The sequence below is a fragment of the Chiloscyllium punctatum genome, chromosome 17 (genome assembly GCF_047496795.1).
Source record: "Chiloscyllium punctatum isolate Juve2018m chromosome 17, sChiPun1.3, whole genome shotgun sequence".
NCBI lineage: Eukaryota > Metazoa > Chordata > Chondrichthyes > Orectolobiformes > Hemiscylliidae > Chiloscyllium > Chiloscyllium punctatum.
In genome coordinates, this window is record NC_092755.1 from 48839590 (window position 1) to 48866796 (window position 27207).

At 44.1% G+C, this 27207-nt stretch overlaps 1 protein-coding gene across 1 annotated transcript in view; it reads right to left on the reverse strand.

The window, feature by feature from the left end:
• depdc5 (DEP domain containing 5, GATOR1 subcomplex subunit) overlaps positions 1–27207 on the reverse strand; it is a 221816-nt gene that overhangs the window by 175005 nt on the left and 19604 nt on the right. The window contains 6 exon segments of the mRNA XM_072587095.1: positions 919–993; positions 6348–6451; positions 9179–9251; positions 14666–14735; positions 19067–19128; positions 22409–22487. Of these exon segments, the coding sequence (XP_072443196.1) occupies positions 919–993; positions 6348–6451; positions 9179–9251; positions 14666–14735; positions 19067–19128; positions 22409–22487 (463 nt within the window).

Below are 27207 nucleotides of genomic sequence, written 5' to 3' on the forward strand. Positions count from 1 at the left end.
TTTTCCCCTCTCACCTTAAACCTGGGCCCTCTACTTCTGGTCTCCCCTACCCCAGGGAAAAATCCATGCCTCTCTTGATTTTATAAACCTTTGTAAGGTCACCCCTCAGCCTCCGACACTCCAGGGAAAACAGCCCCAGCCTGTTCAACCTCTCCATATAGCTCAAACCGTGGAAATCTGTCTTTGCTTCATATACCACCACAGCAACTGATCACTCTTGTTCCCAGAAGGGCCAATTAAGATTCCATCACATCCAAGATTCACTCATTCCCACATGCTCAACTTAAAGCTGAGCAAGTTCTTTGGGATATTAAAGCAAATCATTGTCACAGATAGATGGTGAACGTATTGGGCATTTATCATCACCTTTCTGTCTTCTCTCCAATTCATATGGAAAACAGCTCTCTGCACATTGGCAATGTCTCACACGAGCTGTGACAGAGCGTGCAGGAGGGTTATTCAACACCGAGTATCAGAGAATATTACAAATTGGACTTACATTTTCTAGTGGAAGACACCAGGCAGTGATGTCAAGTCACTTCAGAGAGCGAGAGAGAGAGAGAGCTAGCGAGAGAGAGAGGGAGAGAGAGCGAGAGAGAAAAGAAAGACTGGTGGCGACCCGACCTGAGGGCCACCATACCTCCAGCGAGGGGCGAGATTGAGAGGCTGGGTCCTTCATAGTAACCTCAGCTGGTGAGGGGAATTGAACACACACAGTCGGCATCACGTCGCTTTGTAAACTGACACAGGGAAACCGATCGGATCAGATTAATGGCTCATTTCTCCCTCATCAGCGGAAGATCAATACAATCAATTTTATGCCACTACTGTGATGGCTGGGTTTCCCTGGTCTGTTGGAGTTGGGGCCCCATTCAGAGAGCCCAGTCCATGCACACTCTCACACACACAAATCCATACCATTGAAGGAGAGATTGATGGCCTCCAAATAGTTTCCTTGAGCTGCTGTAGAATTCTGTCCACGTGGAAAACCATCTGAGGAAGGAAACAAAGCATCAGTTTGTAGCATCAGCGAGTAATGGTCCTGGTTAACGTCCAGCCTTTGCTGCTGGTGTTAACATGCAGCAATTGGGCACAAATCCCATTCTCCCTTTGACTGGGATCATGCAAAGGGAGTCTTTAACTGGCCTGCTGCTCAGGAGCGACAAGCTAAAGCTGAAGGGGTTGGAGGTTGCTACTGGTTCCTCAACCTCAGCACTCCTGACTACAGAGCTGAGAGCATCGACCACAGCAAGGCCTGTCATCTTGATCGAATTCTCAAGGAGACTGAGCAACTCAGCGTGCATGTACACACCAGCCATGGAGCTCCCAAGTCACAGTGCTCAGAGAGGAAACTCCTCAAACCACACACTAACAATCCTAAACACAGTCAACTGTGTGATCACAACAATGTGGATAGAAAGTGGGTTTTTTGCGCAACTTCCCCACCCCCTTCACGTGTCTCGGTTCCATCCTGTGACAGCAGTTCATATGTCAACCTCAATGTCAATCATCAGATGCTTTGCCCACAAGAGGACAATGTTAGTTGTCAGATGGACTCTTGGTTCTGTCAGAGGGTTATGGGTTTAAGCTACCCTGCCTTCAGAGAATCAAAACCACTGAAGACCGATGCGACAGCACAGATCTGAGACAGTGATACATTGCTGGCAGTTCCATCTTTCAAATGAGACTTTAAACAGTATAAAACATCAAAACCTTTACGTTGCAGGGTAGGGGTAAATTTGCCAATACTTATCTGTCAATGTTAAAAATCACACAACACCAGGTTATAGTCCAACAGGTTTAAATGGAAGCACACTAGCTTTCAGAGCGCCGCTCCTTCATCAGGTGATAGACACTACCACCTGATGAAGGAGCGTCACTCCAAAAGCTACTGCGCTTCCAATCAAACCTGTTGGACTATAAGCTGGTGTTGTGTGATTTTTAACTTTGTACACCCCAGTCCAACACCGACCTCTCCGAATCATATCTGTCAATGAGTCATGAAACAGATTATCTTAGCCAAGATATTTGTACCATCTACAGCCACAGGTAAGGTGCTGGAAGACTGTAAGGAGCTGTAAGGAGCAGCCTGGGAACTATATACATGTGAGACTGACACTGAGAGTCAGTGGAGGGGAAGTTGTTGGAGGGGATTCTGAAAGATAGGATTTACATGCATTTCCAAAGACCAGGACTGATTAGGGATAGCCGGCATGGCTTAGCTCTTGGGAAATCATTTCTCACAGATTGAGTTTTTTTTCAGGATGTAACCAAAATAGTTTGATGAGGGCAGAGTGGACGTTATCGCCGTGGTCTCTAGTCTGGCTTTTGGCAAGGTTCCACGCGGTAGACTCGTTAGTAAAGTTAGATCACACGGGTTTCAGGGCGAGCTTGCCAACTGGACGCAAAATTGGCTTGACGGTGGGAGACAGAGGGTGGTGGTGGACCAGCGGTGAGCCACAAGGATCGCTGCTGGGTCCACTTTTGTCTGGAATTTATCTAAACGACTTGGACGACAAGTTAGGAAGCATGGTGAGTAAGTTTGCGGATGACACCAACATTGGTGGCACAGTCGAAAACGAAGAAGGCGGAGAGTAAAAATGGATCTTAATCAATTGAGTCGACGGCTTGAGGAGTGCCAGGTGGGGTTCAATTTGGATAATTAGGAAGCACTGCATTTTGGTAAAACAAACAAAGTCAGGAATTACACAGTTAGCGTTCGGGCTCTGAGGAGTGTTGTCGAATGGATAAACCTAGGGGTTCAGGTACACAGTTCTTTGAAAGCTGATACACAGCTGACTGTGGTGTTTAAGAGGGTGCTTAGCACTCCTGCCTTCATTGCTCAGACGACTTACTACTGGAGTTGGATTCATGTTGAGGTTAGACTGGATGTTGGTGAGGCCACTTTTGGAGTACTGTGCATAATTCTTGCTACCCTGTTCTTGGAAAGCGTTCAGAAAAGATTTACCCAGAATGTTGCCAGGACTGGAGGGGTTTGAGTTCTAAGGAGAATCTGGGACTTTTGTCACTGGAGTGTAGGAGGTTGAGGGGTGACCTTATTGAGAGTTATAAGTTCATGAGGGGGCATGGATAAGGTGAATAGCAAAGGTCTTTTCCCTAGGGTGGGGGAGTTCAAAATTAGAGAGCATTTTTTAAGATGAGGGGGAAAAGGTTTAAAAAGGGCGTGCGGGACAACTTTTTCAGAGTCAATCGTGTGTGAAATGAGCTGCCAGAGGAAACTTTTAAAAGACACTTGGACGAGTACATGAATAGAAAAGGTTTAGAGGGATATGGGCCAAATGCAGGCAAGTGGGACTAGTTTAGTTTGGAAAACGTGGTCAGCATCAACGATTTGGACCGAAGGGTCTATTTCCATGCTGTATGACTAGACCTGAACATCACCTCATTGCTGTTAGTCGGATCATGCTGTGCATAAATTAGCTGCTACCTACCGTGGATTCTGGAGGTCTTTGACACTCTAGCTGATTTACAAAGATGCTTGCGGACTTTAGAACATCTCAAAGTAAAGCAATCCCAGAATTAATGTACGTCTAGGTCAGAAAGCCCAAGCCTGCCTGCTTCTGGCTGATCACAGAGTAGTCAGGACAGGCTAGGTGGATGTTTGAACATCCTGCAGAAGAACGTGCAAATTTCCGGTCTTCCTCAGGACTCGGAGATGTATCAGTAATGCAAGCGGAGAGAATCCTTAGGGACAGGATTTACGGGCGTTTGGTAAAGCATGGCCTAATTAGGGACAATCAGCATGGCTTGGTGCAGGGTAGGTCACGTCTTACTGACTTGACTGAATTTTTCGAGAAGGTGATCGTTGAGGGTGGAGCAGTGGATTTTGTCGACGTGGATTTTAGTAAGACTTTCAACAAGGTCCCTCATGATAGGCTGAGCCAGAAGATTAGGATGCATGGGATCCATGGTGACCTGGCCATGTGGATTCAGAATTGGCTGCACAGTGGATGGCAGAGGGTCGTTGAGGAAGGCTGCTTTTCAGGCTGGAGGCCTGTGACTAGTGGTGTTCCACAGGGACCTCTGCTGTTTGTGACAAACATCAATGACATGGGAGAAAACGTAGCTGGGTGGGTTAGTAAGTTCGCAGACGATATAAAAATTGGTGGAGATGTGGATAGTGTAGGTGTTTGTCAAAGCACACAGGGGCATATAGATCAACTGCAGTTAAGGGCAGAGAAATGGCAAATGGAGTTTAATCCAGTAAGTGTGAGGTGCTGCATTTTGGTAGACCAAATGTTAAGGAAAAGAATACAGTTAATGCCAGGATTCTGAATGGCATTGATGTCGGGGTATCTTAGGGTTCAAGTCCTTAGCTCCCTGAAAGTGGCCAAGCAAGTCGATCAGGTGGTAAAGATGGCGGATGGCATTCTTGCCTTCATCGGACGGGGAACTGAGTACCAGAGTCAGGATGTCAGGTTGCGGCTTTATAAGGCTTTGTTTAGGCCACATTTAGAGTACTGCGTTCAGTTGTGGTCGCCACAATACAGGGAGGATGTGGAGGCTGTGGATAGGGCGCAGAAAAGGTTTACAAGGATGCTGTCTGGATTAGAGGGTATGAGGGGCTAGAAAAACACTGGTTGTTTTCTCTGAAGCAGGACAGTCTGTGGGAGAAGTGATAGAAGTCTATAAAAGTACGAGATGCATTGATAGGGTTAATAGCCAGATTCCTTTGCCCCGACCCCCAAATTCAAATGTTTAAAACTAGGGAGAATACACTTAAGGGTAGAGGCAGAAAGTTCAAAGGAGACACAAAGCAAAGTTTTTTTTAAACACAGGAAGTGGGAGAAGGTTTTTTTAAACACAATCAGGGGTGATAGTGGAGGCAGATGCAACAGGGAAAAAAGGGGGATTTTTAGATCAGAACATGTGTGTGATCTAAGGGATAGGGACCAAGGGCCGCACAAGGAAGTAATTTCATTTGGTGTCACGTTTGGCAGGGCATAAAGGGCCGAAAGGTCTGACCCTGTGCAGTAGTGTAGGTTTTATATATACTGCACAATGGAACAATGTAAAATTCCCCAGCAATACTGCCTTCCCAGTATAAACCTCCCTCAGTAATACTGCCATTCCAGTGTAAACCTCCCTCAGTAATACTGCCTTCCCAGTGTAAAACTCCGCAGCAATACTGCCATCCCAGTATAAACCTCCCTCAGCAATACTGCCTTCCCAGTGTAAACCTCCCTCAGTAATACTGCCATCCCAGTATACATCTCCCTCAGTAATACTGCCACCCCAGTATAAACCTCCCTCAGCAATACTGCCATCCCAGTATAAACCTCCCTCAGTAATACTGCCATTCCAGTGTAAACCTCCCTGAGGTAATACTGCCATCCCAGTGTAAAACTCCCCAGCAATACTGCCATTCCAGTGTAAACCTCCCTCAGTAATACTGCCATCCCAGTATACATCTCCCTCAGTAATACTGCCACCCCAGTATAAACCTCCCTCAGCAATACTGCCACCCCAGTGTAAACCTCCCTCAGTAATACTGCCATCCCAGTGTAAACCTCCCTCAGTAATACTGCCATCCCAGTGTAAATCTCCCTCAATAATACTGCCATCCCAGTATAAACCTCCCTCAGTAATACTGCCACCCCAGTATAAACCTCCCTCAGTAATACTGCCACCCCAGTATAAACCTCCCTCAGCAATACTGCCACCCCAGTATAAACCTCCCTCAGCAATACTGCCATCCCAGTATAAACCTCCCTCAGTAATACTGCCACCCCAGTATAAACCTCCCTCAGTAATACTGCCATCCCAGTGTAAACCCCTCTCAGTAATACTGCCATCCCAGTATAAACCTCCCTCAGAAATACTGCCATCCCAGTATAAACCTCCCTCAGTAGTACTGCCATCCCAGTATAAACCTCCCTCAGCAATACTCATCCCAGTGTAAACCTCCCTCAGTAATACTGCCACCCCAGTATAAACATTCCTCAGCAATACTGCCACCCCAGTATAAACCTCCCTCAGTAATACTGCCATCCCAGTATAAACCTCCCTCAGGTAATACTGCCATCCCAGTGTAAACCTCCCTCAGTAATACTGCCATCCCAGTGTAAACCTCCCTCAGTAATACTGCCACCCCAGTATAAACCTCCCTCAGTAATACTGCCATCCCAGTATAAACCTCCCTCAGTAATACTGCCATCCCAGTGTAAACCTCCCTCAGGTAATACTGCCATCCCAGTGTAAACCTCCCTCAGTAATACTGCCATCCCAGTGTTAGCACAGCTTTGATGCCACTGAATTAATAATCCAGTATAGTCTGTGTAAACATTATTAACCCTGACCCAAAAGTTCCTGTGATGTGTAAGTACCTGCTTCCTGCAAACGCACCAGCACAGGATACTGAATGAATAGCTTTTTAATTGTTGTAAGCAGTGACGTCCACTCCTCCCGCCGTTCATTCTGGGCAACAACTCTGGGAAACACAACAGGAAGTGGACAACAAAAGGAACATCATTAAATGGCTTCAGATGTCATTCGCAAACTGAGGTCATTACTACATTTATTTACTGATTTATACAAAAATAACTAAACCCCCTGTGAAAATTAGCAGCAGGATCCAATTAAAAATGTGTCAGAGGCAGTGATTCGCCAGCTAGCAGGACACTCACGTGCACTCCTGTGCTGTCTTCTCGCAGCTCCTGCTTTATCAAACCACACACCCTCCAAGTTAACCAACATTTGTTCAAATCACCTCGCAGTTCAGACGTGACAATGTTAAATGAATGACATTTGATGTAAGGCTGAATGTGCAGCATGAGTCATTGCCCTTCTGCCCCTGCTATCATAGCTCAGAACCACGTGGACTGAGACCACGTGAGCTTTGCTGCTCAAAGTTTGTGTGGAAATAAAACCTTCTCTCAGGAAAAAAAACTAAACCACAAGGTGTCCCAGAAACCCCCAAGATCAGGGGACTGGCATCAATCGGACCAGCAGACCTGACTTCCGAACAACATTCACAACACATGGAGCTACAACACATCACCTATAAAACCAATCACTCCTTCCTGTCCTCCTGGGATAGGACACCATCCTTAAAAGGATGCTCATTTAAAACAGACACCATCGTCTTATTAGTATCAGTCAAACTCCCTGCCGAGGTCAAAATCAACAATTCCTAGACTCATGTGGGCGGCACGGTGGTTAGCACTGCTGCCTCACAGCGCCAGAGATCCGGGTTCAATTCCCGCCTCAGGTGACTCTCTGTGTGGAGTTTGCACATTCTCCCCGTGTCTGCGTGGGTTTCCTCCCACAGTCCAAAAATGTGCAGGTTAGGTGAATTGCCCATGCTAAGTTGCCCGTAGTGTTAGGTGCAGGGGTAAATGTAAGGGAATGGGTGTGGGTGGGTGCGCTTCGGCGGGTCGGTGTGGATTTGTTGGGCCGAAGGGCCTGTTTCCACACTGTAAGTAATCTAATCTAATCTAATCTAATCAATCTGAACAGGTCTCCTCTGGCAACAGAAGTGAGATTGAACACACTTTATGATGTGATCTAAAATACTGCACTCAACACTCGGCATATAGGAATGGAAAATGCTGACTGATGGAAGTCTAATATCACTGTGATAGAAGTCAGCATTGATTCAAAGCTGCCCTTATTAATTACAAGAGAGATTCAACCAATTAGACATAGAAATATTTAAAGATAGTAAATAGGATCAGGTGTGGCCATTCCATATGATCAGTCCAGTGGTTGCAAGAGAAATACTGTGAACAAAAGAGACCACTGCAGTTCCTGCCTTTGATCAATCACACCAAAACATTCAACCACGTGAGCATATGCAATCTACTGAAAAGTGTGTGCCCTCTCGAGCTGCTCAGCGTGGTCAGTGATGGACAGAGAGAATTAGAGAAACTTCCAGCACAGCAGGAGGCCAGTAGGCTTTCCTCCCCACCCTGTGCCCCCTCCCATGTGCTGTACTTTACTTAGACTGTTAATGCTATGACCAGGGAGTGGTTCCATTCCTGGTCTAATCTGACCCTTCAAATCAAACCAATCCCAGACAAAGCCGCAGCAATGTATCTGGTGTCTTTATTTTCAGCCGCTCCACATGGTCCACGAGATTGGCTCCAATCATTTCCAGATACTCCATTGGCCAATCTCTTGTTGGAGCCAGTCAGACCCTCTGTTGCATCCCTCTGGGCTTCAGTTTTCTGTTTCACCCTCATTTGGTCACGTGGCAGCAGTTTTCGGATTTATCTGGATGGCTGGGCCAGGCCTCCAGATCTAACAAGAGACCAGGCCAATAGGCCGAGAAAGGGCCTGAGATAGACAGGCACGAATCTCTGCATGAGTCACATCGAAGCATGCAAACAGAAATCAAGGCAATTACAATGACAGAGAGGGGGAAAAGGAATGACTTACAGCCTCCGCCTCCTCAGACTAGTGCGCCAGGTGTCTGCAAATAAAGCTAACACCTCAAAGGAGCGACTTCCCACTTGGTGTGGGAGTCATGATAGCTGTTCCGTCTATTAGTCAGGCCAGTCTCAGCTGGATGATGACCATCCGAACACAAGGAGTAAACGACAACCGAATGTGTCAAGTGGCTTCCATTGATTTAAAACTCCCGTGGTACGTGGTCATTCAAAGCTCCCAAAGCAGCTGAATCACTGATTATTCCAATCAGTTGCCATCTCAGTTACTGATCTCTCTCTGGGACTCTGAACTGAATTTATCTTCAGAGCAACATTATAACGTTAAACCAAAATACAATCAAGGCCAGTTTGTTAAACAGCTCGAGTTGTGACGGTGTTGCTGGAAACGCACAGCAAGTCAGGCAGCATCGGAGAAGCAGGAGAATCGACGTTTCAGAATTCCTCACGAAGGGCTCTGGCCTGAAACGTCGATCTTCCTGCTCCTCAAGTGCTGCCTGATCTGCTGCGCTTTTCCAGAAACACACTCTCTCCCCGCTGATCTCCAGCATCTGCAGACCTCACTGTCACCTGGATAAACAGTTCACACCCACAATAGACAGAAAACAGCAATGTAAAGGATCTGTTGTGGTTCACTCAGATGTTCTGATGTCTGAGTCACTCCTGTTTGGACACCGTTTCTTCCAGTAACTCACGGCCTAAGCTTTCACTCAAGAGGCCACACAGACCTGGACTGCACGACAAAAAGGAAAATCAGAAATAAGACTCACTTATAAAAGTCTTCATAGAACCTGCCCTCATGATCCACCTGAATGGAGGGTCGGTGACTGTCAGGGAACTCGTCTGTAACAAAGAGAGAAACAGCCTGTCAGCACGGCCGTGGGAACAAACAGTGGAGGCAAGACAGAGCACTGGGGCACTGTTAAAAGATGGAAATGTTGTAAAACTGGGCACTCCGACTTAAGCAAACTGTTGTAAAACAGAGTGAGAAAATGCTGTTTAGAATTTATCCAGGACAGGTATCAATCCGATAAAGGAGCAGTTCCTTAGCCAAAGATCCAAGAGCGTGGCACAATTAAGACAGAGATGCGGAGGAATTTCTTCTCTCGAGATGTTGTAAATCTGTGGAATTCTTTGCTGCACAGGGCTGTTGAGGTGGGGTTATTAGGTATTGTCAAGGCTGAGATAGGCCATTTTAATCCATCAGGGAATCATGGGCTATGTGGAAAAGGCGGGAAAGTGGAGATGAGGATTACCAGATGAGCCATGATCGCACTGAATGGCAGAGCAGGCTTGATGGGCTGAATGGCCTACTTCTACTCCCTATGTCTATGGTCTTCTAGGTAGCTAATGCGACACTGGAGAACTGGCAGAGAAGAAGAATCACGATAGTCCTATGTAAAAACAGAAAGCGATGGCAGGTTTAAGTTATAAAAACAGGCTGGAACTTGCTTCACTGGAGAGGGGGAGGTTGAAGGGTGATCTTAGAGGGTTATAAAATTATTGGGGCACAGATAAGGCAGAGGCCTTTTCCCTAAAGTGGGTGAGTTCAAAACTAGGGGGCATATTTGAAGGGGAGAGGAGAAAGATTTTAAAAAGGCATAAGGGCTAACTTTCTTAAAGACACAGAATGTGGCTCGTGTGTGGAATGAACTGCCAGAGGAAGTGGTGGATGAGGGTACAGTTACAACATTTAAAAGACACTTCGATAAGTACATGAATAAGAAATGTTTGTAGGGATATGGGCCAAGCGCAGAGAGGTGGGAATAGTTTAAGTTTGGGAACATGGTCAGTGTGGTCTAGTAGGACCGAAGGGTCTGTTTCCGTGCCCTATGACTCTATGATAATGCTGCTTATCGCCACATTCCCCCCTGCCCTGCTTTCACTCACCAGAGGTCTGGGATCCAATGACAATACAGTACTCAGCCTCTGGTAAGGTGTCATACTGGCTGCAGCCATTGCCTTCCAGTGGTGCTGTTGGCCTCTGACTCACCTGGGAAATGTCCAATGCTGTCCAGTTTAGGGAATGGCACTTACTTCAGCAGGCTGTGCCTCAAAGATGTGACACAGTGATCTCCCCGGCTCTCTCGCTGATAGGAAACACCAACCCCACTGCCGTCACCTCTATTACATACCGGGCAGTGTAAGCGAACAGTAAGGTTAGCTAATGGGCCGATATAACAGCGGTGGAAAACCTACAAACAGCAGCTGGATAAAGTGCTGATGTAATGCAAGATGGGTTTTGTCAAACCATTGTAGTCTGGAGATAAACCTAAGCTAACTTAAGAGAAGGGTGTAATGATAAAAACCAGGGTTCCTGACACTGGATAAAATCATCAGGAACGAAGGAAGAGCAGTGGACAGGGAGAGAAAGGAAATGTCTTTATAAAAAGCTCAAGATGAATGTGAAGGTTAGGCCTTTTATAGATTACAAAGAATAGCTAGGGGAATGCAGGGCTGAAGGAAGACATCCAATCTGAGAGGGTAAAATTATCGAAGAGGTATTAAATGAAGATTTTGCATCAGTTTTAAATACAGTGTTTGTCAGCACTTGGGTGTATTACAGCAGGGAAACAAAAAACTGTGGAAATACTGGGTTTCAAAATCGCACAGAATTGGAGGTGGGTATTACATTGAGCTGTGATGGCTGCAGGCTGAACTGATGAACAATGTCGGAGAAGAGGCAACAGAAACTCAGACCATTTCTGAAAAATTGTCTTTTTAAATATCCACACGGTGTCATCCAAGTGTGAGAGAGCCAACTTTGCTCAAGAAGGATGTACAGTTGCAATACTTGCTGTGGGCACACTTTTATAATCCATAATTCCAGATATAATTAATGGGCTGCTGCAATATAATTGCATGAGGTAATCAATGAAGGAGAACAGAAATTTATTAAAGCTACAGTATGACTGAGTCTTTCGCAGAAGTGATTGATTTACAAAAAAAAAACCAAAGAACCGTGGATGCTGGAAATCAGCAACAAAAATCAAAAATTACTGGGAAAACTCAGCAGGTCTGGCAGCGTCTGTGGAGAGAAAGCAGAGTTAACATTTCGGGTCCAGTGACTCTTCTACACAATTGTTCTCAGTATCTGTAAAGGATATTGTTGGGGAAAGGGTTGAATTTTTTTTCCTTTTTGCTGTTTATATAACATTTCTAAGCTGTCTTACAAATAGATAGACTTTTCTTTAAAGTTGTGAAATAAAGTCGTGTTTTTTTTTATTAAAAGGGTATTAGCAATCTGGAGTGAATATGTTCAGTGACAAAACATCACAGTAACCAAACTACAAAAATTAAACCCATGATCTCTCAATTCAGGTATCACTCTGAGATCCAATGTGTCCAGTGCTACCATAAACTGAGCTTGCGACAGAAGTGAACACATTATTGAACCTGACTGGCGACGTGGAATAAAAGGGTCTAACAAACAGTAGACAGAGCTGTAGAAAAGGTCAGAATTGGTTGCTGGGCTATCGATGCAAGAAGCAGAACACTATCAGGAATGACAGTGGATAGTGCATTGCAGGTGGTAAAGTTTCCCAAGCCACCACCATTCAAACAGTACGAGGGGGAACTCATCACGATGCTCCATGAAGCTTCAAGTCCTCACTTGGGATAAACCCCAGCAAAGTGCAAGGTTTCACAAGATCAGGCTGGTGCAGGGACGGGAGGGGATGGCGAGGTAATGAATTGACCATGTGGGAGGGTGGGGGAGGGTTGGGGGGGATGGCGATGGCAAAGTCAGACAGGAAAAGGTGCTGTTCGTGGCCTGAGCTGACTGTGTGTAAGGAGGGGATGATGGGATTACCCAATTTGCAAAGGGGGCCAGTAAAGGAGGCTCCCTCCTTGAGAGCGCAGAAACTACCCCGCCAGCAAATATATTGTGACTGGGCAGGAAGCAGGCCTTGAGGCCTCACCTGGGTGAGTGGGCAGTCCTAGACCTTGCCCCTTACATTTTGGTCAGGTCAGGGGTGGGATGGAGATTGGCAGGAAGACCACCCAGGGAATTTTACAGTCCCTAACCCTACCTTCTAACTGCAAACCCGCTGATGAAGGACCTTAAAACTCTGCCCAACGGCCTAGGAGACTGTACTCAAAGTGTAGATACTGAAGGATGTGTTTTGACAGAGAGTTTGTTTCAGGAAAATGTGGAAAGCAGTTGATAATGACGTGCAGCATCTCAAACTGCATATCCACTGACACAGAATATGAGTGTGGGCACACCACTACAGTATGGCATTACATTATCAGGAAAGCAGATTCAAGAAGCAAGTAAACATAATTTAGAAAAGGGACACTCCAGGTAATCTGGCTATTACCACAGTAAACAGAGGTGGTTATGGAGAGATTTATCATAAACATTCAAAAATAGCAAACAATTTCTGCAGAGTGACTTAGAAAAAACCTAAGAGGGCGTGAGTTCACACTGAGAAAGGGAAAATAATGTTACTGTTACTGTTACTGTTAATGTTACTGGGGGGCAGCACGGTGGCACAGTGGTTAGCACTGCTGCCTCACAGCGCCAGAGACCCGGGTTCAATTCCCGCCTCAGATGACTAACTGTGTGGAGTTTGCACATTCTCCCCGTGTCAGCGTGGGTTTCCTCCGGGTGCTCCGGTTTCCTCCCACAGTCCAAAGATGTGCAGGTCAGGCAGTGTTAGGTAAGGGGTAAATGTAGAGGTATGGGTGGGTTGCGCTTCAGCGGGTCGGTGTGGACTTGTTGGGCCAAAGGGCCTGTTTCCACACTGTAAGTAATCTAATCTAATAGGTACAACAAGTTTATTTCCACTGTTTATCACTGGAGTTAAATGTTTTGTCACAGGGTATGGGCTCCAAGGCGGAGGTCAATGCAATATTAAGAAAAAATTGGATAAATATTTGGAATGGGAAAGTCACAGTGGATAGGGATGGAGCACGGTTGCACTTTTGGACTGTTTATCCTCAAAAGGGCTTGCACTGACACGATGGGCCAAACTATCTCCTCTTCCGAGGATGAAGGGTTTCAGCCATTGTGGGAGAGGCTGAATCGGCTGGGGTTATTTTCCTTGAAGCATCGAGGCTGAGGGGTGATTTATAAAATCATCAGGGGCGTGGATACGGTGAATAGCCAAGGACTTTTCCCAAAGTTGGTGAGTCCAAAACTAGAGGCCATAGGTTTAGGGTGAGAGGGGAAAGATCGACAAGACACCTCAGGGGTAACTTTTTCACCAGAGGGTGGTGCATATACGAAATGAGCTGCCAGAGGAAATGGTGGAGGCTGTACAAATACAGCATTTAAAAGGCATCTGGATGGGTATATGAATTCAAAGAGTTAAAGAGGGAGATGGGCCAAATGCTGGCAAATGGGAGTAGATTAGGTTAGGATATCTGGTTGTCATGGATGAATTGGACCGAAGGGTCTGTTTCTGTGCTGTACATCTCTATGACTCTATGCCACAAACATCTGTGGTTCTAGTCCTGGATGTCTGCTGACCTCAACATTTCAACCCGATAAAGGGACGAATGAACCTTCACTCTACTTTTGCCTATTTCCTTCCATGAGTCTCCCCTCCTTCCTGGCTTTTGATATTGGCTGGAGCATTGCAAGGATGGCCTGTCTTCAAGCGGTGTGATTGAATCTCTCTATATACCCTAACAGCCAGTGGAACCTCAGAAAGGCAACCTCTCGGACATTGTGAGCCCCCTCAGTGTTAAGCTGCATTTTAATTTCGAATCCTGCAGCAAAATCACAACCCTCTCGATTCTGAAGCAAGCATACCGCAAAACAGAGCCATAAACATCCACAAGGCCGAGTGGCATGGAGCTCCCTTCTCTTTCACTGTGGCAGGAGCTTTGGATATAGAGAACTTTTCTTAAAATAAAAAGCAAAGATACTTCTGCTCTAACTTGTGACAATAAAAGAAAACGCAGATGTTGTAACTTTTGAAGAAATTGGCCCAAAACATCGATTAATTTCTTAATGACTTTGCAAAATATAATGAACTGCAAAACAGTAACATTAATCAAAGATTTAGGTTTCACACTGCAACAGTTTTATAGAACTCGAAGCAATCTAACTTTGTTTTTGAATCAATTATGGATTTCTCTGCACTTAACTTTCAAAGTTGCAACAAATTACAACCAACAAATTATATTAGTGTGAGAGTCCTTGAGATGAATAATTGCTAAATATATGTAACAGGAACAGCATATTGATAGAATATTTGGCCAATTCTTTACTCAGAGCTTACCACTGACAAAGAGGACCAACTCACCCAGTGACTTGCCATCATAGAAAGTTCTGGAAAATAAAACCACTGTCACTTCATGGCTGCAATTTTTATCCTAAAATCAAAAGAGAGGAATAAAGTGAAATTTCATACTGCTGAGTCTATATTGTGTGCTACGGCTCTTATAGGGAGATATAAATCCGCACAGCAAGATTAAACATTTTTGACTATTTATTCAATAAATTCCCAAGGCCTCTCAAACTATGTGCTAGCTAGTAAGTTTTGAGAAGATTTGTAGCTAAGGTTGAAGTTCTGGATGTAGGTTTGCTCGTTGAGCTGGAAGGTTCATTTTCAGATGTTTTGTCACCCTACTAAGTAACAGCTTCATTGAGCCTCCGGTGAAGCACTGGTGTTAGTGACCCACTTTCTATTTGGTGTTTAGCTTACCTCAGGTTGGTGATGTCATTTGCTGTCCTTTTTCTCAGAGGGTGGTAAATGGGGCCCAAGTCGATGTGTACTAGCTTTCTAACTAGAATGCTTGGGCACCACACGATTAGCTATACTCAAGGGACAGCTGTTCCCATTATTCCATGCTGCAGAACATAAGATACAGAAGTAAGAGCCTGCTTATCCAGTCGCTATCATCACAGCTTCGATCTCAATTCCAGTCTCTCACATCCCTAAATTCCTCATTTCCCTCAGTTCCCAAAAATTTAGCAATTTCTGTTTTGAATCGATTCAATACCTCAGCACCTACCGCTCTCTGGGATAAAATATCTTAGAGATTCATAACCTTTCAAAAGGTTGACTCCCTCATTCTGAGTCTGTGGCCCTTATTTCTCGACTCCCCAGCTACAGGAAACATCCTCACAACCTGTAGCCTATCAAGTTCATAAACAAACATTCTTAGTGTGTTTCAATGTGGTCACCTCAGATTCTGTTAAATTCCTGAGAACTAACCCAATTTCTTGGCTATTACCTCATTGCACAAGACCTAGGAGTCAGCCTGTGAAGCTTCACTGAATTTGCTTCAAGGCTAGTATACCCTACATCAGGTAGTGAGGCCAAACTGTACAAAGTACACAATGTGTGGTCTCACCAATTACTGCACTATTACAGCAATCTGTTCGTATTAAAGCTCAAATCATTTGCTTTTCTAAATGCATCCTGTACCTATGTGCTAACCTTCTATGATTCATGCGCTCAAGTCTCTACGAATGTTAACGTTTCCCATTATCTCACCATTTAAAAAAATTTCTGCTTTTTAAAAGTTTTTTTTTCTTCTGCAGTGGATCACCTCACACTTATTCATATTCCATGCGCCCTCACACAATCTGTCCATATCCCTTTACAATTAAATGTGTGACCTCCTACAGCTTACTCTCCCAACGCTGACTCATCAGCAAAACATGGACACATTACATTTGATTATCTCAGCTGTTAATGTACATCCAAAGCCAAGCAATGATCTCTGCAACACCCTGTTGCTTACTATGAAAATACTGAGGCTTTAAGAGGTTTATTTTAAAGACAGAGATGCTGAGCTTTCTAGTTAGAAAGCTAGTACACATCGACTTAGAGCCCATTTACCACCCTCTGAGAGAAAGGACAGCAAATGACATCACCAACCCAGGGAAATCTGAATAGATAAATAGAAAGCAGATCACTAACACCAGTGCTTCATCGGAGGCTCACTGATGTTACCTAGCATGGTGACGAAACGTCTGAAAATGAAAATCAACGAGCAAACTTACATCCAGAACCTCAACCTGAGCTACAAATCTTCTCAAAACTCGCTAGCTAGTACACAGCTTGAGGGGCTTTGGGGATTGTTATAAAGTTCGAACAATAGAAGCAGCCTGAGAGGGGTGTGATCAAACTCCCAAAGAACCAGGATCTTTAGTTTTAGCTTTCAGGGAAAGTTGCTGGGGTGTCAAAACGCTCGCACATTTCTCTCTGCTACAGCTGAAAGCTAGAGTTCTCTCTTTCTCTCAGAATTGTCTTTTAATGTTCTTTCCTCCTGGACTGGAGTTACGCATCAGACAATCTGGTTTCTGAATTTGCCTTTTGCCAAGAGTGTGTTTATGAGATGTTACTATATTAGAATAGTTACTGTTTAGATTAGATTAGATTAGATTGGATTAGATTACTTACAGTGTGGAAACAGGCCCTTCGGCCCAACAAGTCCACACCGACCCGCCAAAGCGCAACCCACCCATACCCCTACATTTACCCCTTACCTAACACTACGGGCAATTTAGCATGGCCAATTCACCTGACCTGCACATCTTTGGACTGTGGGAGGAAACCGGAGCACCCGGAGGAAACCCACACAGACAAGGGGAGAATGTACAAACTCCACACAGTCAGTCGCCTGAGGCGGGAATTGAACCCGGGTCTCTGGCGCTGTGAGGCAGCAGTGCTAACCACTGTGCCACCGTGCCGCCCACAAAGTTTAGTGGTAACATAATCTATTATTCTGTTAGGTTCTGTTCCTAACTGAGTTGTTATTCCAAGTTGCTTTTTCTTTTGTTGTACTTTAACTATAGCGTTTGAGTAAATTGTAAGTTGCTTAACATTGAGTAGTTTGACCAGTCAAAATTGAATCTGGAACACAGCACCTCACACTTACCTTTACAATAAGAAGAAGTTAGGGTCTAGGCTACCTTTTTAATATGTTTTGAGGGGTTTGGTCTGGTCTAGTCCATAACATTACAGCTTTGGAAAACAATCTGTTTAAATCTGTTATCTGTCAATCTATCATTAATGTCACTAAATAACCAGCAATACCAATGATTTTTATCAAATGATACATCACATTCACTGGTATCCCTTTTATACAATCTTCTAGAATCCCTACAGTGTGGAAACAGGCCTTTCGGCCCAACATGTCCACACCAACTTTCCAAAGAGCATCACACCCAGTCTCACTGCCCCCCACCCCCCCCCCCCCCACCCCAACCCCTCGCCCCCACTAATGCCCTCTAATTCTGGACTACCCCACCCCAGGGAAAAGACTTTGTCTATTTATTCAATTCATGCCCCTGATGATTTTATCAACCTCTATCAGGTCAGCCCTCAACCTCTGACACTCCAGGATTGCTGAAGTGAGGAACCATCAATTTGTCCACTACAATCCCTTTAACGATAAACTGAATACATTTAAGGAGGTAGACAGATTTTTAATTAGTAGTGGCTTAAAGGGTTAGCGAGCAGGAAAGTGGGGTTGAAGCCAAGTTGAGATCAGCCATAATTGTATTAAATGATGGAGCCGGCTCGAAGGGCTGAATGGCCTACTCCTCCTAGCTCTTCTATAAAACACCTCAAAAAGTTTCACATTTCCCATGGCCAATCCACCCAATCTGCACATCTTTGGACCGTAGGTGGAAACGAGAGCAAACCCACATGCTGACACAGGGAGAATGTGCAAACGCCCCACAAAGTTGCCTGAGGGTAGAATCGAACCCAGGTTCCTGGCACTGTGAGGCAGCAGTGCTAACCACTGAGCCACAGATCTCAGCATGGCCCCTGGAGATACCATATAGAGACTGAGCATATCCCAGCAACCCAAAACCATCCCAGGATGCTGAAGGAGACCTGGGAAGAGACAGCAGTGAAGGACTGACTGCCTGTTTAGATTTCGATTTTATTGTTATGCGTACTTGAGTACAGAAGTACAAGAGTACAGTAGTACAAGAATACAGTGAAAAGTGTACAATGTTAACACACAAGGGCGCCATCTTAGATACAAAGGCATCTAGGTACAAACACGTAGGTCTAAAGTAGTATGAGGTAGAGTTAAAAAGTTAAGCATTACTTCATAGAATAAGTAGAAAAAATAAAGAAATAAGATAATAGGTAACATTAAAGTCTTTCTTAATTTAAACTTGGAAAATAATGGAACAGTTACATCTGACATATTAGCAATTAGAACACTATAGCCTCAAGAGAGGGTATAATCAGACCCTTAGGGGTCTGAGCTCTTAAGGATAGTGGAATCAAGGGTTATAGGGATAAGGCAGGAACAGGATACTGATTGAGGATGATCAGCCATGATCATAACGAATGGTGGTGCTGGCTCGAAGGGCAGAATGGCCTACTCCTGCACCTATTGTCTATAGCAATAAACTCTAACCTCAACACTGAGACACACATTAAGAATGTCTGTTGAGCAGAGTAGGAAAAGCAGCTATCAGGACGTTGGTGGCATTATAGAACTTTGCCTCAACCCCAATTCCGGGAAAGAACAATAGAAAAAATATGAAAATTCAAGGTCTGAAAAGAATTTAGTGAATTACTAATAACATATGTTGTCAACATGGTATCAGTTACCTAACACTGTACAAAGGCATTGTATAAAAACACAGAAATGTTGTATATGTAAAACTGACTCCAACTTCCACACACAGTTACATTCCATGCTATGCCCCCACTGTATTTTTATACCTTCCATTTGGCGAAGAGGTCCGAGAGGAAACCATTCACAGCCTTCTCAAAGTACAAATCACCTAAAAAAGGAAGAAATATGGTACTGAACAGTAAAATATTAGAAGAAACATCTGCAACCTTCCTTTTCTCAATCCCTACAGGAAGGTGTAACGTTCCAAGTGGAACTATTTTTTTCCTTTCCATCCTCATCAGTCTAGGGCTCAATACCTTTACTGTCAGTGCACTAATCCAACCCACAGCCCAACTGGGTTCCACACAGTCTGGGATTGTGAGAAGACTTTAAAACAAAGACAGAGGCAGATGATAAACTACCCAAATGCAAATTACTATCTTGTAATAATTTGCCTACATAACAAAAAAAAAGTTCATACAATTCATAAGGAGTATTTTAAATATCTGAATTTCTACCAAATGAGTAAGCTCTTGTCTTCTCATATTATACAAGTACAGAAAAAGTAAGGAAATAGCTTCACATTCGGGCTAAATTACCATGAAAATGCAAGCGACATTGTCAGTATTCTGCAGCAAGCTTTTTAAAAGCCTGCTCTTGCTTGGGATACAAGTGTCACTGACCAGACTAGCACATATTGCCCAGCAATAGGCCAACTGACCCTTTGAATGCACTCCCATAATCAGTATGATCATGGTTGATCCCCTACCTTAATACCATATCTCTGCTTTCTCTCCAGACGTCTGAAGCCTTTTAAAAAAAAAGATCAATGCCTTCTTCAACATACTCAAGTGATTTGGCATCTACAGCCTTCTGTAGCAGTGAATTCCATGGGATGACCAAGCTCTGGGTGAAGAAATGCTGCCTCATCTATGGCCTACTTTGTTTCCTGAGACCATGCGTCCTGGTTCTAAACTCCCCAACCAGGGGAAACATTCCCTCAGCATCCAGTCTGTCCATCCCTGCTGGAATTTTATACATTCTCAATCAGATGGAGTCCAACAGCACGGAAACAGGCTCTTCTTCCATGCTGACTAGGTTTCCTGAACTGAACTAGTCCCATATCCTTCTCAGCCTTTCCCATCCACGTACCTGTCCAAATGTCTTTTAAATGTTGTCATTTCACCCGCCTCTACCACTATAATCCTCTCCTATCTTCCAAATTCCAGTGAATACAGGACCAGGCAAACCATTATCTCCTCATATGACAGTCCTTCCATTTCTAGTATCAGCCTGGAGAGCTTCTCCATGGCACATATAACCTCTCTTGGGTAGGAAGACCAAACCTGCACGCTATACTCCAGGTATGATCTCACCAAGATGAGATATGCCTAGAAAGGCATTCAATAATTAGTCAATAGCATTGTCCTGTGTCACATACAGGGCAGACTGGGTAAAGAAGGCAGATTTCCTTCCCTAAAACAGACTCGCTTTCACAGCAATTGATGGTCCTCTGACAGAGTTCAATTTCAACGTAATGAACAAGATTTAAATTCCACCAGATGCAGTGGGATGATTTGTACCCAGTTTCCTCACAACTTTAGCCTGGGCTTCTGGCTTACTGGGCCAGCGACAACACCGCCACTTATTTTCGTGAATACTTCAGGAGAAGCATTTATTCTTTGAGAACACCAAATAAGATCAGTTTAGGCTGCACTTTGACTAAATATTGGCTAAGTATCCCAGGGCTGCTAGAAGGGTCACTCGACCCGAAATGTTAACTCTGATTTCTCTCCACAGATGCTGTCAGAACTGCTGAGTTTTCTGACCAATTTCTGGGTTTTTTTTTGTTTTTGATTCTGGTTTCCAGCATCTACAGTCATCGAATCATACAGCAGAGAAACCCTTCGGTCCAACCGGTCCATGCTGATCATAATCCCCAGCTCAACTCTCCGACATATCTGCCCATATCCCTCCAAACATTTCTTATTCATGTACTTACCTAAATATCTTTTAAAAAGTTCTAACTGTGCCTGCATCCAACACTTCCTCTGCATGCTCATTCCACACATGAACCACTGTCTGTGAAAAAACTGCCTCTCATGTCTTCAAATATTTCTCCTCCCACCTTCAAAGTATGCCCCCTTGTCTTGAATCCCCCCACCCAAGAGAAAAGACACCTGCCATTCACCTGCCCCTCATGATTTATAAACCTCTTGTTAGGAAGTTGAAGGCTGTACTGTACCTGTAAGAGAGAGTGAATGCTGTTCCGAACTGAGAGATTACAAACACCTCGGTATAGGACTAGATGGCAGTCCCAGAGTGGACTGGAAAATTGAAAATATGTAACATTTGGCTGTGAAATGGATACCGGAGTTTTGGTTGCTGTTTTGACAACAATTTGAATCTAACCAGTGTAAATTATGCCCTAGGATACTAAAACCCAATCAGGTTTGAATTTATTGTTTTGCTACATCGAACCAATGAATTGATCCAATGTTAGGGGAGTATAAAATCTGTCAATATGAAAATTGGTCAGAAAGTAACTGCTATTGAGACAACAATGCCTGGAGAGCTAACATCTTGCTCTCCAAGAAAGGAGGAAACACTCTCTATCAAACGTACCTTTTCACATATAACATTTTCGCGGTGGAAAGAAAGACGATGACCCAGGGAGATCCTCAGCCGGAAGAAGAAAGACAAGACGACAGCTGCTATGTGGTTATAAAATTAAGTTGATGTAATTCTAATAAGTGTCTTTTTGGAACAGCATATTGTTATAGAGTTGGAGGCAGATAGTAAGCAGTTAAGAGAAAGGGGGTGGCTTAGAATTGTGAATAGTTGTTTAATGTTCAAGTTGTTAAATAATAACTTGGATGTTATTTTCTTTAACTAGTGGAATTTGTGAGTTCCCTGTCACTCATATTTTGAGAGGTTACGAGATGAGATGAGCTTTTCTGGGTGTTTGGTTTAATTAACAGAAGGGTTCACTGCCGCGTCGTAACACTCTTAAGTTCACCGCTCAATCTCCTACGCTCCAGTGAACAAAAGTGCCAGCCCATCCAGCCTCTGTAAATCTCTTCTGAATCCCTTCAGTTTAATAGTATCCTTCCTATGACAGTTCACCAGAAGAGGCATCACCAATATCTTTCCGGTTTTTTGTTAGTTTGCCACTTTACCTTCTCTCTCTCTCTCTCTCCCCCACCATGTGGACCTTACCCACATTGTCAGCAGGACATAAGCGCAAGATTGAACCAAATTATCCACACGAACAGTAAAACACCTCCCCCATCAGAATAAAGAACATTTAAAATTCGTGGCCCACTGATCAATTTAAAATCAAATTAGAGTATCACAAATACACAGCCAGAGAAGACGTGCCTGTTGAATGGTGCTACATTTGTTTTCAGTGCAGTAATCCGGCATAATTTATTTGGAAAAGGTCTTACCATAGATGTCAAAGTCCCACATCTCACAGCTCATCTGGATGAAAATATAGACCATGGCAGAGGTGGATCGGAATACCACCTAGAGAAGAACACCAATTACATTAGTCACCATGTAACCATTTCCTGTACTCTGAACCTCCTCCTGAACATCACGAACCACAAACTCTGGACTCAATCCTTTCCCACCATTTCGTGTGAAATCCCCTGCGTTAAGTTTCAATTCTTACATCCGCCTGACCTTAATCCTGTTCCGTTAGACCTGCCCTTTAATATCTCCTGCTGGAGAGGCTGAACAGGCTGGGGCTATTTTCCCTGCGGCATCAGAGGCTGAGGGGGTGACCTGATAGAGGTGTATAAAATCATGAGGGGTATGGATCGGATGAATAGGCGAGGTCCTTTTCCTAGGGTCAGCGATTCCCAAACTAGACGAGAGGTTTAAAGTGAAAGTGTAAAGATATAAGAGGGACCTAAGGGACAATGTTTTCCATACAGAGAGTGGTGCATGTATGGAGCTGGGTACAATTATAACATTTAAAAGGTGTCTAGATGGGTATATGAATAGGAGGGGTTTAGAAGGAAACGCTGGAAAATGGGACTAAAATTAACTTAGAATATCTGGTCGGCATGGACGAGTTGGACCGAAGGGTGTGTTTCTGTGCTGTATGACTCTATATTGCTGCGGTTTCCGTAATGTAGGGTCTTTTTTCCCCAAAGTCCCTCAAGTATGACCTCACAGCAATAGCAAGAGCAACTCCTAATATTACTTAAGCCTCTTCTCAAAAATGGTAAGACTTTAGTTGAGGTCATAAGGACGAGGAGCAGGAGTAGGCCATTCAGCCCCTCATGACTGTTCTTCCATTCGATAAGATCATGGCTGATCTGACCCAGGCCTCTTTTCTGCCAGCTTCTCACAGCCCCTCTGCAACTCCTCGGTATTGCACAAATCTGTCGAGGTCCTCTTCAAATCCTTTGTGATCTAGCCTCCACAAATCTCTGGGTAGAGAATTTCAAACATTCACAATCCTCTAACGGATACTGATAAAGGAAGAGTGAGGTCAAACTGTACATCGGCCCTATAGAAAACTAATCTGGGGAGACGATTATGGGGAACAAGAAAATATCAGACGAGTGAAACAGATATTTTACAGTGGAAGATACTTTGAACATCCCATTAACACTAAAAAAATTGCAATTAAGCGCTATCATGAGAGAAGTAGCATAAGATAAACTAGTGGGGTTAAAGGCAGATAAGTCCCCTGGCCTTGGTGACTTGATTCCTAAGATCCTAAAATAGGTAGCTTCAGAGACAGTGGATACATTGGTTGTAATTTTCCAAATATCCTTGGATTCTGGAGAAGTAGCAGAGGATTGGAAAACTACTATTGATATTCAAAAAGGGAAGGAGGCAAAAAGCAGGTAACTATAGGCTGATTTGCCTAACATCTGTTGTTGGAGAAGCATTGGAATTATTTTTTTAGGAAGTTATAGCAAAACATTTGGAAAATCAATCTAATTAACCAGAGTAAGTATGGTTTCATGAAAGGAAACTGTGACTGACTAATTTATTTGAGATGCTTTAGATTAGATTAGATTCCTGACAGTGTGGAAACAAGCCCTTCGGCCCAACAAGTCCACACTGACCCTCCGAAGAGTAACCCACCCAGACCCATTTCCCTCTGACTAATGCACCTAACACGACAGGACAATTTAACATGGCCAATTCACCTGACCTGCACATCTTTGGACCATGGGAGGAAACCGGAGCACCCGGAGGAAACCCATGCAGACACGGGGAGAATATGCAAACTCCACATAGACGCTTGCTCGAGGCTGGAATCGAACCTGGGTCCCTGGCACTGTGAGGTTGTAGTGCTGACCACTGACCCACCAGAAGGAAGTCTCAACTAGATTGTACAGAGCGGAACCAGTAGACGTGTTATATTTGGACTTCCAGAAGGTGTTTGACAAGGTAGCTCACAGAAAGTTGCCAAAGCTCCCAGGTGTTGGAAGTAATATATTAGCATGGATAGAGAATTGGGTCAATGAGTGGGGATAGGGAGGTCTTTTTCAGGTTGGCGACCCCAGCGACCAGCGGTGTTCCACAGGGATGAGTGTTGGGGCTGCCATTGTTTAAGCAAACGTTAATAACTTGGAGGTAGGGAGCAAACGTACTGCAGCCAAATTTGCAGACGATGTGAAAATATGGGGAAAGGCAAGTTGCGAGAGGGATGCAGACAGTTCACAGAGACATATTGATCGTAACTGGAGGAAAGAAGTTGACAAATAAAGTATAATGCGGGACAGCGTGAAGTTGTTCATCTTGAGTGGAAGAACCAAAGAAGAGTATTATTTAAATAGAGAAAAACTGCAGAAAGCTGCAACGCAAAGGGACTTGTGCACGAAACATAGAAAGCTAGCACACAGGTGCAGCAGGTAATCAGGCAAGTCTAATGTAGTGTTGGCCCTGATTTCAAGGGGTTTGGAGTATCAGAGTAGGGAAATCTTACTGCAACTGTACAAGGTTCCAGTGAGACCACATCTGGAGGACTGATTTTTGGTCCCCTTACAAAAATGTGTTACTTTATTGCAGACAGTTCAGATAAGGTTCACTAGGATGATCCTCAGTTTGCAGAGACTGTCCCTATGAGCAAAGAATAAACAGGTGGGACTCTCCTCGCTGACCTTCAGCAGAATCGGGAATCCCAACGACATCATCTCTGAGGGGCTTGCTAGGGTAAGTACTGAGAGGACGTTTTCCCTCACGGTAGAGTCAAAGACCAGGTAGCGTACTCTCAGAATAAAGGGGTGTCCATTTAAGGCTTAGAAGAGGAGGAATTTACTCTCTCAGAGGGCTGACAGTCTTTGGATTTCCTTCATCGATTGCTAAAGGGGCAGAGTCCTTGAGTATATTTAAGGCTGAGATAAATAGATTCTTGATCAGTGGGGAATCAAGGGTTTTGGGAAAGGGCAGGAAAGTGTAAGTGGAAGTGAGGAATGTTGGATCAGCCATAATCCTATTGAATGGGAGAGCAGGCTTGAAGGGTCGATTGGCTTACTCCTGTCCCTTTCTCGAATACTCTTGTCGAAGGGATTCCTTCACATATCACTATTAATTATAGCTTAATCAGCTTGCTGCTGCAATAACTCCATAAACAGCGGGTGACAAAAGATAGTAAGGTACAGTGTGTAGTTGTCCAGAGACTCAGTAGCTGAACATACCATATGGTGTAACAGTAAACCAGTACAGACCAGATGGCAACGTGGTTCATCTCAAGCTGTGTTAAGGGAGAGGATCTCGGCTGGGACAGCAGTGAAGACTATGTTTTATTCACATAACGGCTACAGCCCAGAAGGAAGCCATTCAGCCCGCCAGCCCTCTGCAAGAACCATTCATCTAGCCCTAGTCACCCTTCCAGAGTAATCTGCTAAAAGTCTTAATTGAATCGACTTCCAACAATTTCAGGGAGTGTGCTCTCGATATGTTAATTTGTTTTTATTTGATTTATTATTGTCATGTAACTAGGTACAGCAAAATATTTTGTTTTGCACACAGTACAAGCAGATCATACCATAGAAAGTGTCTATACAATGTTACAGCTGCAGGGAAGGTACATACAAAGCGAGATCAACATTAAATTTGAAATTTGAGAGATCCTTTTAGAAGTCTAACAACAGTGGGGAAGAAGCTGTTCTTCAATCTGTTGGTACATATGTTAAAGCTTCTGTACCTTCTGTCTAATAGAAGAGAGGTCTTCGATTATGTTAGCTGCCCTTCCACGGCAGAGGGACGTTTGGATGGATTCCATGGGTGGAAGGTTGGCTTGCGTGATGCACTGGGCTGTTGTAAAAAATGTTTTCCTCCTGTCACTATGGCCACTTTCAGCGATCTCGGATTTCAATGTCCTGTGGTTCACAATCTTCTTCCTAATTTCTCTGTCTAGCCCCTTCAGGATTTTGAATACTTCGATCAAATCTCCTCAATTTTACCCCAAGGAGAACAGCCTCAGCTTCTCCAATTTACCCATGAAACTGAAATGCCTCGGTGCTGGAAACATTTTAAGGAATTTCTTCTGCGTTCTTACTAATGCTCTCACACCCTCTCAAGTACGGTGCCCTCACCTGGGATGCTGCAGAGTTTATTAGTGGCTTTTTGTTTCCTGCTCTGATACCTTCAATGATTTGTGTACGAACACCCCAAGGTCCCTCTGCTCCTGTACCCCTCCCCCCTTTTAAAAAAATAAACGAAGGGTACAATTCAAATGTCCCTTCCTCATTTTGCCTATTAAAATAAGATAACTTCTCTGCATGACCTTTCACCTGCCACTTGCCTGTCTAACCTATCTGCATATCTACCTTCTTTTGATGTTCTACATGAGTTTTTTCACAGCGATTCCAAGTTTTGTGCAGTAGACAGGTTGTGAAATTATGCCTCTATACTCAAGTCTAGGTCGTTAATGTCGGAATATCTGCTGACACCAACGCTCGGAGAATAAATTCCGACTGCACCCGCTCACCTCTGTTAGATTTTTCAAAAAAATGCTCCTGCATAATCGAAAGCCAATTTTTAAAAAAAAAGAACAAATTAAAAATTTGTACTTAATAGTTTCATTTTCTCTTCATCTATACACTTCACATAGAGTCATAGAGATGTACCACATGGAAACACACTCTTCAATCCAACTTGTCCCTGCCGACCAGATATCCTAAGTAGATCTAGCCCCATTTGCCATCACTTGGCCCATATCCTTCCAAAACCTTTTAAATCCAAATGCCTTTTAAATGTTGTGATCGTACCAGCC